The 14387-nt window shown below is 35.1% G+C and overlaps 1 protein-coding gene across 8 annotated transcripts in view; it reads right to left on the bottom strand.

The window, feature by feature from the left end:
• LOC306670535 (uncharacterized protein) overlaps positions 1-13402 on the bottom strand; it is a 217077-nt gene extending 203675 nt beyond the window's left edge. For all 8 annotated transcript variants that reach the window (XR_013766433.1, XR_013766434.1, XR_013766435.1 and 5 more), the window contains exons 1-2: positions 12766-13402; positions 12447-12559 (exon numbers count right to left, since the gene is read on the bottom strand). Coding sequence is in view for 4 of the 8 variants with exons in the window: in XM_079155211.1 (XP_079011337.1) it covers positions 12447-12559; positions 12766-12798 (146 nt within the window). In the remaining 4 variants the exon portion in view is untranslated. The remainder of the gene's footprint in view (positions 1-12446; positions 12560-12765) is intronic.
• Between the last annotated feature and the right edge of the window lie 985 nt (positions 13403-14387).

Here is a 14387-nt window from a genome sequence, read left to right as displayed (position 1 = left end):
AATGTTGCTGTTTGGAAAACACCATATATATACCTTAGGGTCATTTTTTTTTTTTTTTTTTTTTGGTGGTGCTGGGGACCTTAGGGTCATTTAATCAGCGGTGTTATTCTAGCCCTCTGTATCTTTAAAGATGTTCTATCTCTATGTTCTCTCCCTATTGAAAGTGGGGTATTAAAGTCCAAGTAAATAAAATTGCAAATGTGTTACTATTTATCCCTTCAGTTCCTTCAATGGTTTATGTATTCTGATGCTCTGTTATTGAGTGCATGCATATTGATAAGTTTTTTCTTTGTGCCCAATTAATTGATCCATTTATCATTATATAATGCCCTTCTTTGACTCTTTTCACATTTGTTGATTTATTCTATTTTGTCTGATGTACATGTGACCACCCTGCTTGCTTATGGTTACTATGTACATGAAATATTTTCCCATCCTTACATTCTGTGAGTCCATAATTATAAATTGAATTTCCTGTAGATATTATTTTGAGGAATCTTGTTTTTCTTATTTTTTTCCAGTCATCCACTCTAAGTATTTGGATTGGATGTCTAATTATTTTCCACTTAGTATAATTATGGACAGGGTAGTATTTACTAATGATACCTGATATTAAACAGAGCTCTTCTGTTAGGGGGTTGAATGGATAAGACTTTGGAAGGTCTTTGCTGGAATTTGATATTGTACACTCAAAGAAATTGGAAACTCAGTCGATCAAATATATTAGGGAAGGAATTCCCAGTGTCACAGCTATGGAAGCTACAGCAGCAACCATTGGCACAAGCTGGAATAGTTACTCCATGACAGGGGAAATTGATAAAGGCTTCAAAGAAAACTGCATATTGGGGAGGACTGTGGCATGTCTGTGATTGGAGAATTTAGAGAACAAAGACACTGCCTGGGCCATTGTACAATATCAAACAAAAAACTGCATCTCTCCCAACTCTGTGCAGAGGGCAAAGGAAGGAACCATTTTGCAGCCTGAGCATGGTCCCCACAGCAGCTGAGGAAGTCAATTTCTCACAGACCTGAGTCAGGCCCAAAAAGTAGCCTGGCAAACCCATGCTGCATGAGAGAGAGTGGGCCTAAATGACCAGGAAAAAAGCAAGCAGGTTGTATATTGTTTGCACTATATGAGGTTATTTTTTGTCTCTCACTTTATAGTGAGGAACATGTGTCTCGAGGTGAAAATTCTACTCTCTCAGATCCAAATTGCTGGGTGTGTAGACACCCAAACAACATGAAAATAAGAAACAAATTGTCCCACAAACAAAAAAAAAAAACAAAAAACAAAAAAAAAAAAACCAAGATTCTTCAATAATAGAACCACTAATTCCACAGTGGAAGCTCTGTCATAGAAGGAGTTAAGAATGTACTTTCTAAAACTGATCTGCAAGGAAAAGGACAACTTAAGGAGTGACATTAGACAGAGATCCCAGGAAAAGAACAATCACGTCAATAAAGACATAGAGATTCTGAGAAATAATCAAGCAGTAACACTTGAAATGATGCAATCAATAAAACAAAATTACAAATTCAATGGAAAGAATGAACAACAGACTAGACCACTGGGAATACAGATTTTTAGGCAATGAAGACAAAACTTATCATCTTGAAAACAAGTTGACCTTGGAGAGAACATGTTGAGGGACCATGAACAGAATTTCCAAGATATATGACATAACTGAAAGACCATTTTAGTATTTAACAGGATAGATGAGGGCGTAGAGATTAAATCAAAGGAATGCACAAATTTTTCAATGAAATTATATCAGAACACTACTGAAACCTAAAAAATTAAAAGGAACATTAAATAGAGGAGGTTTTCAGGACACCAAAAGTACTAAATTATAACTGACCCACATCAAGTCACGTTATAATGAGAGTGAGTAATATATAGAGTAAGCATAGAATCTCAGAGGCCATGAGAAAAATAATGAAATTACATATTGTGGGAAACCACTTCTAACCTCAACTCATATCTCAATCCAGACTCTCAAATCTTGGAGGTCTTGGAATGATACATGTCAAGTTCTGAACAAAAAAAAATGAATGGTAAGCAGGAATTTTGTATCCAGCAAAATTAAACGTTAGATTTGAAGATGAAATGAAAATTTTCCATGATTTAAAAAAGTTAGAATTCACTACTAGAAATACTGCACTATAATATGCCCTCAAAAAATATTCCATGAAGATGAAATGAAAAAGAATAAAGTGAAAACCAGCAAAGTAAAGAATGACACCAAAGGAATTTTCAAGAAAAGGAAAAATTAAGTTAAATTAAAAACAAGAAATAAACCAAAATGAGCAGAAATACAACTTGTATCTCAATAGTAACCTTGAATGTTAATGGCCTAAACTCATCAATCAAAAAACAATGAATGACAGATTGGATGAAAAAAATAGACCCAACAATATATTGTCTCCAAGCAACTCACTTCATAGGCAAATACATCCATAGATTGAAGGTAAGATCATAGGAAAAAATGTATATTCATATGGATTGTGTAAATGAGCAGGGGTTTCTATCCTCATATAAGAAAGAGTGAACTTTAATCAAAGGTAATCAAAAGGGACAAAAGAGCACATTCCATATTGCAAAAGGGTTCATCTATCTATATTAAAAACACATTCTTAGTTTCAAGTATCAAATAGATGACAAACAAGAACAATGGGTGGATTTAACATACCCCTCTCATTACTGGATGGATATTCTGAAAAAACACTAAATGCAGAAAGTACAGAATTAAATAATACAATCAATAATTTAGAATTAACAGACATATATAGAATATTCCATCCATCAATGAGCAAATACACTTTCTTCTTGGCATCACAGGGATCCTTCTCTAAAATAGAACACATCTTATGCCACAAAGCAACTCAGTGAAAACAAAAGGAATGGAGATATTACCCTGAATTCTATCAGATCATACTGAAGTTAATTTAGGTATCAATGATAAAATAAAAATAGAAGCTACACTAACACCAGGAGGCAACATAATACAGTAAATCTAGGATGATTTTGATTTGAGTAACCAGGGTAAAAGTTCCAGAAATTGATTTGATGATGCTATAAAGACAGGCAGATTCAAGAGTACTGGTAGGATGTTCTCCAGGGAAGGGAATGATGTGGGATTAAGATGAGTTCAGAATTGCAAAGGGTTGAATCCGAATATCCACATGACCAAATTTTCTCTCTCTACAGGATCAGTAAAAAAATTGTGTTCTTTTCATTTCCACTAAAGGAAACAACAATACAAGTAGCAGGGCATGGTGGTATATGCCTGTAATCCCACCAATTTAGGAGGTGAGACAGGAAGATCACAAGTTCAATATCAGCCTCAGCAATTTGATGAGGCTGTAAACAACTTAGCCAGATCCCATCTCTAAATAAATAACAAAAAGTCTGGCGATGTAGCTCAGTGGTTAAGTGCACCTCGGTTTAATCCTGAGTACCAAAATAAATAAATAATTCACCTCCCAGAATCCCTCATGGTGCACCTGTTACAGGCTTCTATTTTATTGTGGTCTTTACAGCTAAGTGGCTTTTCTGTATGTTCTCCTTGCACAAACTACTATTTAACACTTCTTCAGTTTCACTTCCTGACTCCACCACCCACTCCTTCAAAACTGCTTTGACAAGGGTCAGATGTGGCTGTCCTACTGACAAATCAAAAGATCTGTTTCTGTTCTCAATGCCTCAAGAGCATTTGATGGAGTCCATCGACTCTGTAAGTCCACAAATTCACTGACTTAGCAGTATACAGCATAAGAACTAGAAAGTGAGAGCATAATATGACATGTAATTTATGTTAGCGTAATAAAGAGAACACTTTAATGAATAATGCAACCATGCATTTATGGGCATTCTAGATGGAAAGTTAAACTATTACAATGGATACTTCAAAACCACTGTCACCAAAGGCATGGCATTTTTCATCTTATTATAATTATACCAAAAACTAAAGCCTTTGCCTTTACTTTGATCCTGTTGTCTTCTCAAAGATGCCAAGATATCAAGAAAAAAACTGCTCAAGGTCAATGGCAGAAAAGAGAATGAAGCTAGTTTTAAGACCAAGTCACCCATTTTTTCCATCATTCCACAGCATTTATGCTTACATTTATTCTCACCCTGAACTCCACATAAAAATTAAACACAATTCCATTCATATTAGCACACTCAAAATGAAATACTTAGGTATAAACCTCTCAAAGTCTATATAAGATCTACAATAGAAAAACAAAATCTGATCCACAAAATCAAACAAGAACTAAAGAAATCGGGAGATGATCCATCTTCATGGAGAGGAAGACTGAAACTTTTCAAGATCTTAGTTCTTCTCAATGTAATTTATAGACTCAATGCAATCCAAATAAGTTCTTAGTAAGTTACATTGTGGATACTGACAAAGTGATTCTAAAGTCTGTATGAAAACACAAAAGACTCATAATAAACAATGCAACATTGAGAAGAACAAATTTGGAAGACTGATACCTGACTTTAAGAATTACTATCCAGATACATCATCAAGAGAGAGCAGAAAAAGATAATATAGAGATAAAGACAAATCACAGATGGGGTGACATTGTTTTTAAAAAGACACAAGTTTGACCCAAAATATACAACAAATTTGTAAAAATCACAATAGGAAAACTGTCTTCTTCTGCTCCAGTTCTCCTATTAGAGTTTCAAATATTCTGTATTCATCTAATCTGTTTGTGTTTATCCCCTTAAATTATAATGCATTTGTTATTTCCATACAACTCCTCCAAAGATTTAAGGAAACTTCATCTCCAATAATCATGTTATCATCTTTGATGCATAGTTAGAGTATTTTTGTTTTATCTTTTTTTATATCCAAATAAAATATTACTATTTTTAGCTAACTATTCTTTAAATATTTACTTGTTCTACAGATACATCTTCTTCTTATATGTGAATTTCCCTTTGAAATTTCATTTTATTTTTATCTACAGCACATTCTCTGAAGTCTCTTAATGAATTTCTTCTCTGGAAACACAGTTTGATTTAAAGGATAGGACAGACACAGACTTCTCCCAAGGGAGAATCAGATCCAGAGGTGGAATTCCTTCATGACAAATTTTTGGTGTCACTTTCTTTAACATGTTTTTTGAAATGGCTTGATTTTGTTCATGTCCTTTAGGTTTTTGGATTTTCCTTGAGGTGCTGGGTGTTGATCTATGCACACACTTTAACATAAACACTCCTGAAGTCCACCTTATTCTTTTTCATACTTATATGTCAAGGCTATTAAAAAACAGTAATCTTATATTTCTGGCACTATTGCATTATAACTTAAAAATATTCATCTACTGCCATCAGGTTTCCATTAATGATATTTTTTGGTGAGTACTCCTATTGTTATCCTTTGAAATGGTCTGCATTTTTTGTCGAGCTATTTTTAAGATTCTTTTTCTTACTTCTAATTTACTTTCAACTTCATTTGCTAAATTAGCATCTGTCTACCATGTTCTATACTCTTTTGTATGATCTTTAGCACCATATAAGGCTTTCTGAATAATTTTGTCTTTCTGAACCATATTTTAGGAAGTTTCCTTAGTTTGGTCTTCAACTCATTTACTAATTCTTTCCTTCCCGGTTTCTGATTTAATCTTCATTCCACACTTCAGGATGTAAATTGCAGCAGCATATGGATCTGTTTAATTTCTCAGGTACTTTCTGTTTGTAATGATGCCTTTTCTGTTCTGACAATATGTAATTACATTGTATATTTTGAACTTTGAATTTTATAACCATTTAGCAATAATCACAATCTCTACATGGCCTGGAAACTGTCATAGGGTTCACTTCAGTTGTTACTCACTTTCAAACATCGCTGTCCTTCATTCATTGTCTGACACAGTGTCTAGAAAACCACTGATTCATATAATCTGACTTCTATTTGATATTCAGGCAAGGAGGGTTAATCTGGTCCATGTTACGTTATTTTGATAGGAAGCAGATATCCTCATTCATCAAGTTTACATCCAAATAGATCAAGGCTCAGTCCTCATCTTAATTGAAATAACTGTAGTTTCTCTCAAGTTGATCTCTCCGTCATTTTTGCCTGTGGATTTCAAAGTATGTCTTAATCTAGTTTTACTTGTATTTCCAGTTATTTCTTCTTAGTCTCCTTGCTGGTCTGCTTCAACTCTTAGATATGAACCTGTGTCAGGGTGCCAGCTATCTTTTTGTCTGTCTACACCCACTTGACCTTTTGTCCTCATCTTGTCTTACAACTTTAGAAAATATCTGTAGCTCAGGAGCCTCAAGTTAGTACCTCTACCCTGGACCCCAGACCTGCATACCCCACACACTCATCAACATATCCACTTGACCATCTCACTAGGTATCCTAATCTTCACATGTCTAAGTACATTAACATGTTGACCACTGACCTCACAAATAACCTCCCACCCTTCCAGTCCTCCTGCAGTCCTTCCTGTATCAACTAAGGCAAACTTCAATTTCATCCTTCACCTTGCTTAGGGTAATCTCCTGGAACTGTCCACAATGCTTCTTTTACATAGACTCTCCTTTCAAAATACATTCAGAATCTAATGATTTTTTTTTTTTTATCACGTCCTTGATTCCATCCAGGTCTACATCACTGTCATTTCTTGCCTGACTTTTATTGCAACAGCTGCCTAATTGGTCTTCCTGCTTCTGCCTTTGCCTTCCTTGAGAATTTTTTCTGAACAAAGTGACCAGTGTGTGCCTCTTAAAATTGAAGTGAGACCATTTTATGCTTCTTCTAAGAACTTTCCTATGGTTTCCCCATATTAGAGTAAAAGTCAGAATTCCAATCTTAGATAAAAAGTCAGAATCCTCACAAAGCACTACACAGTGCCTCATTTCCCTGACGAACTTATTGTACATTTTTTGCTAAATGCAGTGTAACTCTGCTGAAATCCTTAAAGATCTTTGAATGCACCAGGAAATGCTCTTCTCTAGGTAAATAATAATCACTCCTTACATCCCATGTCCACGTGTCACCTTAATGAAGACCTCCAAAAGCACCCTTTTAAAAGCAAACCCCTGACTGACTTTCTGTCTCTCAGTTTCTCTCTCTCCTTACCAGGAAGAGCATTTAAAGCATCCATTGCTTTATCCAGTCCTCTGTGTAAGGGCATCTCAGTTGGCTTCTTTCTTTTAACAATCTTGAATTGAGCATGCTTTCTATCCTCATATATAACTCATTAGAACAAATTTAAAATAATCAAAGTTAAACAAGCATCCATTCCTAAAGAATTATTTGTATTTTTCTTATTCTTTCTCCCCTTCCAGTAGAATGTATGTTCTACAACAGTAGAAATTTTTCTTGATTCTCTAGTCAGCAATTTAAACACTGCCTAGCACAATTCACATACAAAAGTTTATATTTGCTAATGAATGTAAGAAACTAGAGGCTTTGGAAAATTGTTCTGAGAAGTATTCTAAATTGATTACCTGAAAAGTATTATAACTGCTTACTTGAACTGGAATCTTTGGCAATGGGGCAAAAAGCATTCAGGAAACAATATCCAAATCCCATTTCCTTTGTTGTCTGGCTTTTTTGCTAGCCTAATATGTTCAAGAGTCAATGTTGTACACTCATCGGTACCTCCATCCCTTTTACAGCCAAATAATATTCTGCTCTTTATCAAATGACAGCAAATTGGATGGTTGCCACCTTTTGCTCTTCTATACAACACTGCTATGGACACTTGGTGCAAGTTTTGTGTGCACGTGTACTATTGCTGCCTTTTTCCTTTTGCAGTATATGGATTGAACCCAGGGCCTTGTGCATGCTGGGTACTCTACAATTGAGCTACCTCTCCTACTCCATGGACATACACTTTTCATTCTCTTGAATATATAACTAGGAGTGAAATTGCTAGGTCACGTGGTAACTGAATATTAACTTTCTAAGGAACTGTCATTGTTTCTAAAGCAGTACAATATTTCAAATTCCCACCAGCAATATATTAGGGTTCCAATCTTGTTTTTTTTTTTTTTTTCATTTTTATTTTTGTAGTACTAGGAATTGAACTCAGGAGTGTTCTACCTCTAAGCTACATCCACAGCCTTCTTTCTTTCACTTCAATCTTGCAATCCTCCTACTTCAGCCTCCCAAGTCCCTGGGATTACAGGTGTGCACCACTGAGCCTGGCCTAGAATTCCAATTTTCCCACATTCTCATCAGCACTGATTATTGTCTGACATAAGGTGTAAGGTGGTGTTTTCTGGTTTTGGTTTATATTTCCTTATTTACTAATTACGTGGGGTCACAACAGACATGGGATGATGGGTGAAGTTCTTCACCTCTACTGCTAGAGTATTTACTTGTTCAATGTCTACTGACTTGAATACTACCTGTTATGCACCTTTCTCAGAATTGTGAACTTGCTTTCCTCTTTTCTGGACCTTGATATTCAGAGGCTGAACAATCTAGAGGAATTGTTAGATAATCTCTTTCTTAGTCCTTTTTTCCCACTGATTTTTTTTTTTTTTTTTAGATGAGACCTTTCTGTGCTGGCCAGAATGGACTCAAATGATCCTTGTGTGTCCTCAGCAAGTACTTCTGCATATATCTGCCAGTTGCCCAGCTCAATCACATCATCACTGATCCTTCCTTCCTTCTTTTCTTTTTTTCTTTCTTTCTTTCTTTTTTTCTTTCTTTCTTTTTTTCCTTATTTCCTTCTTTCTTTCTTTCTATTGTTTTCAGTGCTGAGTCTCAAACCCAGAGCATTGTGTGTACTAGGCAAACAGTCTAACCTGATTTACAGCTCCAGGCTGTGCCACGGATTTTTAAAACTTAGTCTTCAATGATCTCTTGTAAAATGATGGATGAGTCCATATAACTTCTAGGCCTTTTCGGGTTTAGATGCCTAATATTACACAGTACGTGGTAAATAAAAATAAATTCTTTAGAAATTCCTTCAATATTAGAGAATAAACTTGCAGTTATTTGCTCATGAAATCTGAGGGACTAAGGAGTCCAACCAATGTGAACTCCTGAGAGAAGCAGGTATTAAAGAGGATGGTCTGGTTGCATTCAGATTTTATGTCAACCTATATTCACAAATTGACACCATTAATGAAAGTATATGCTAGGGGTAGAGCTCAGTGGTAGAGCACTTGCCTAGCATGTTTGAGACCCTAGGTCTGATGCCCAGAACTGAAGCTAACAAAACAGAAAAACAAACAATAAAACACCACAATTAAAGAAAAATAGATGGAATGATGTTATTGTGTCCATTTATAAGTAAATTTTTTTTAAAAGTAGGAATAAATTTTTCCCTTCCTTAAATATGAAAATAACATGAGATTTTACATTTTTTTTGATCTACAGTTTCTGAATATAAACTAAAGGATAAAAGATATATTTGGGATAAGGTAGTTGTATTTTTATTCTTATTACCATCTGAGTAGAACAACAAAGTGCACATTATTTCTAACTACTAAAAATCCCATTCAAAATATTCTAGTGTAATACAAAGAAAAAAAAGATATAAATGATATCATCACACTAATTTTACCAGGCATTTAATCAGATTCTTGAAACGAACAAAGCCACAGGAAACTGCTGGTCCAAGAAGAAATAAACTTGTCACAATGTAAATATTTTGGCACATTCAAGAAGACACAAGTAAATACCATTAGAACAACTCCTAAAATTGATTTTAAATCAACTATGAAAAAAATGAGGAAAACAAATTAAGAATAAACAGAAAAATTCTTGTAAAATTTTGATTGGGTTTTAAGGGATCAAATGTACTTTGTTAAGGGTCACAATATTCAGAACTAAGAAAGAGTTCTGATTTCTTCCTTTAAACATTAGGTGGAACACAATTCAGAATTATATTATCAAAGAATATTACCTTAATAAAAATAATTCACTAGGTATTGCACATATTTTATAATTCAGTATGAATTATAGAGTAGTCTCTCATAAATTTTCTAATTTTGTCACTTATGACAGTGATCCCTGTGACATAAGACAAGCTGTATCAGGTTCCATGACAATAAGCAAACCATTAACCTGAGTCTTCTATGTAGAAAAAAGTTACAGACAGATGAAACACTGGCTAAGACTTGGGCAATTTGGAAAATTCTACTAACATTAGCAAACAGTACAACTAGATATTCATTAAAAAATATAAGGAAACAACAATTTCTTCACCTTCTGTGAGCTCAATAGAGCCAGAAGCAGACACAATGCTATCAAATTAAAACGTGTGTCTTATATTGTTTATGATAGTTCTTGTTTCCAATATTGAAGGGGGAGGGGAGGTGAGATGAAGGAAGGGATACTGGGAATGTATCGCAGAGAGATTTTACCACAAACTTACACCAAAAACAATTTTTAGTTTGTGTTTTGGGATAGAGTCTCACTAAGTTGCTTAGGGCTTTGCTACTTTGCTGAGGCAGGTCTTGAACTTGTGATCCTCCTGCCTCAGCCTCCTGAGTCACTGGGATTACAGGCATGTACCACCACACCTGACTGTGTGGCATATTTTTAATAGCACCCCCATTTATTCTCAATTTGCCCTGTCTGGATAGTAAACTATTGTGGTGTCTACAATGAGATTGGCCTGTGAAATTAGTTCTTCAAAGGCCTTAACCAGGCATGCTTGTAATCCCAGCACCAACACAGGTAGAGGTAGGAGGATTACAAATTCCACACCAGCCTAGGCAACTATAGAGTCTGTCTCAAATAGAAAAAGATAAAAAGGGCTGGGGATGTAGCTCAGTGGTAGAGAGCCTCTACTTCCAATTCCCAGGACCACAAAAAAATAAATACGGGTCTATTCCTCATGTCCAAGGTATCCTACACATAAAACACTCAAATTCTCATTTGAGATAAGACAATATGAGATACCTTGCAGAGAATGTGTACAATAAAAATGGCCTGTGCACAAAACTTTTGATTATTCATCTCTTGCTAACCACACATCACCCTACCTTATCCAAAATAAAGAAAATGTACCTCTCTGCACACAGCAGAAATCTGTGCTTCCTCCATATGTGTTTCTGTGACAACAAAAATAAGTGGCCCACCAGAGAGGGACTCCATGACTACAAACAAATCATCTCCTAACAGGTAACTAAAAATAGACCATGAAAAGCATATTCAAATGTTTATTTTTCTAAATATCTGACACTCTCTATGTTCAAGAGTTCCAATGTTAAGCACCATAAGAACACTAGAGAACTGATACTTGGAGATCAAAGAAGAAAACTAGAAAGTTATTATGTAACAGCCCAAACAAGTACCCAGGGTTCATTGTGATATTCATTATGATTTTTACATCATAGTTTGCCCATAAAAATTGTTAAGGTGTATACATAGGAGGTTCCCAACCACACGTATCCTATCACATAGTAATTATTGGTCTTCTTTTGCAGATACAGAGATAGAGGCTTGAAAGTTAAATAGCTCATCTAAGGTCACATAAGTGAAAGAATCAGCATCTGAAGTCAAGTTCTATGTATTCCAAAAATATTTCTGATCTTAACCAGCATTCCTAGCTGACATAAAATATTATTTGAAGAAAAGTGTACATTAAAAGTTTATTTCTATGAATGCAGTCCCCATATTAAGAGCTAAAGTTTCAAAATATTTTATTATTTCTCCATCCTAAACAATTTGATAAGTGGAAGAAAATAACGTATTACCGTTTAATACAACCACTAGTATCATTATTTACTGGCCAACTTTTGTTCATAAATATGAACACTTTGTAAAAACATTGAATAATGTACTTACTTTCCATTCTGTCTTTTATTGTTTGTAAATATCAATTTCTAATTTACATGAATTTTGTTTGAGCAGGGCGCATACCAGAGATTGAACTCAGGAGAATTGGAACACTGAGAAACATCCCCAGCTCCATTTTGAATTTCATTTAGAGACAGGATCTCCCTGATTTCCTTAGCACCTTGCTTTCTTATTGAAGCTGGCTTTGAATTCATGATCCTCTTGCCTCAGCCTTCCCAGCCACTGGGATTACAGGTATGCATCACTGCACTCAGCCTACAGGATCTTTTGATAGACATATACAATTTGTCCATGAAGAACAACATTTGAAATAAAACTGACCTAAAAGTTTCAAAATTGTGTGCTAGTCACCTCTCTGGGTTAAGACATGAATCCCAGTTGACTATTCCTTAATGTTTCTGCTCCTGATCATTTGAAATGAATATTCACACCATCAGCAATATCCTTTATTTACCTACCTTCTCTCACTTACCAAGTAATGTCCTTGTCACAAAAGCACCATCTCACCTGGAATATGCTATTTTTACCTGTTCTCTTTCTCCCTTAAGTTTACTTCTCAATATTGGCACTTTGAAGTAGCCAACCTCGATCAAACTATAAGATTACAAATTTCCACATTTTTATCCCAGTGTTTAAAAGAACCTCAAACATATTTACCTGTCTATGAAATTTACTCTATTTGGATTCCTTAATTCCTTCATCACCCAGATCTCATTAACCATCAGTTCCTTCCATGGCTCTCTTTGTAAGTTCATCCATTTGATGGCAATCTATAATGGAAATAGAATTGAATAAAAACAATGGTTTTGTTCATTCTCTTAGAGAATAACCAACACCGACCAGTTAATAATTTATAATAACATATGTTATATGTAGTGAGAGCATAACTGACAAAAAAGAAGTATTTTTACATACACACTATTTTTATACCACACACACCCTAAATATTTTTTAGATTGATTTGCAATGGATTTACCATTCTAGGATCAGTCCAGTGCCAGGAACTCATCCTCCTTTTACAGCACCATGGGAAAATATTTTTTTAATATTTGCTCATTCATGACATAATTCCTTCTTTGTTCATCCTAAAGTGAGAATGATAATAAAACTATATAGATGTATTCCTACAACATATACAACTTTCAAAATATATTTCTATTGGTCATGGTTAGCTTTATCTTGGTTTTCTCCTAACTGAAAGTAGCTATAATGTCGAGATATACAAAAATGTTGCTACCTTCTTTCCCAGAGACCCATCAATAGCAGCAAAAACTCCACCAGAAAGCCTAGGAGGAAAAGACACAATCAGAGTTAAAATTTATAAATCACTGTCATTTATAATATCTAAAGACTTTACCCGTCTCACAATTGAAAAAGGATCAAATAACACGATTTAGAATCTTTGTTTGAAGAGTAAAATGACAGTTTATTTCTTTCTTTGAACAGAGAGGAAGTAGGGCTTCCACAAGAGAGGGATCCCCAGAATTTAGATTCTTAAAAACAAAACAAGGAAAGGAAAAGAGGAGAATATTCTTGTGGCTAAAATTTTACTTGATATTTCAAACCTACAAAAATATTGGGAAAAAAGATAAAAGAAAGAATAACATACACTAAGGAATACAGAGCCCTGATGAAGAAACAGAACTGCAAATAAGCCCAAGGATTCAGGGTACGCCCTTTCCTATGGAATTCATAGGCAATGAATGGAGGCAAAATAATACAGAATACCTAGGTGACTTTTGGTTTAGGAAACCAGGGTGAATGTTCTACAGATTGATTTGGGGATGGTATCAAGATAGGCAGACATAAGAGTACAGGTAAGATGTTCTCCAGGGAGGGGAATGATGTGGGATTAAGAATAGTTCAGAATTGCAAAAGATGGAATCTGAATATCCACGAAACAAAATTTTCTCCCTCTACAGGATCAGTAAAAGAATTGTGTTCTTTTGATTTCCATTAAAATAACAAGTAGCAGGGCATGATGGCATATGCCTATAATCCCAACAATGTTGGGATGAGGCAGGAAGATCACAGTTTCAAAACCAACCTCAGCAATTTGGTGAGGCTATAAGCAACTTAGCCAGACACTGTCTCTAAATAAAAATAACAAAATTTCTGGTGACGTAGCTCAGTGTTTAAGTGCCCCTGGGTTTAATCCATAGTGCCAAAATAAATAAATCAGATCACCTCCTGGAATCCCTCATGGTCCACCGGCTACAGGCTTGTATTATATTGCGATCTTCAAACCTAAGTGGCTTTTATGTATCTTCTCCTTGTACAAAGGTTACCTTTCAACACTTCTTCAGTTTCACTTCCTGAATCCACTGCCTACTCCTTCAAAACTGCTTTGCAAGGTCACATGTGGCTTTCCTACTGACAAATCAAATGGTCAATTTCAGTTCTCAATGCCTCAAGAGCATTTGATGGAGTTGATCTACTCCTTAAGTCCACAAATTCACTGACCTAGCAGTATACAGCACAGGAACTAGGGAGTAAGAGAATAATCACACTTATAATTTACATTAGTGTAATAAAGATGACACATAAATGAATAAGGCAACCTTAGTTTTATGGGTATATTAGATGGAAAGTTAAACC

This window comes from Sciurus vulgaris (genome assembly GCF_902686455.1).
Source record: "Sciurus vulgaris genome assembly, chromosome: 10".
Classification (NCBI taxonomy): Eukaryota; Metazoa; Chordata; class Mammalia; order Rodentia; family Sciuridae; genus Sciurus; species Sciurus vulgaris.
This window is presented reverse-complemented; position numbering and strand designations above follow the sequence as displayed.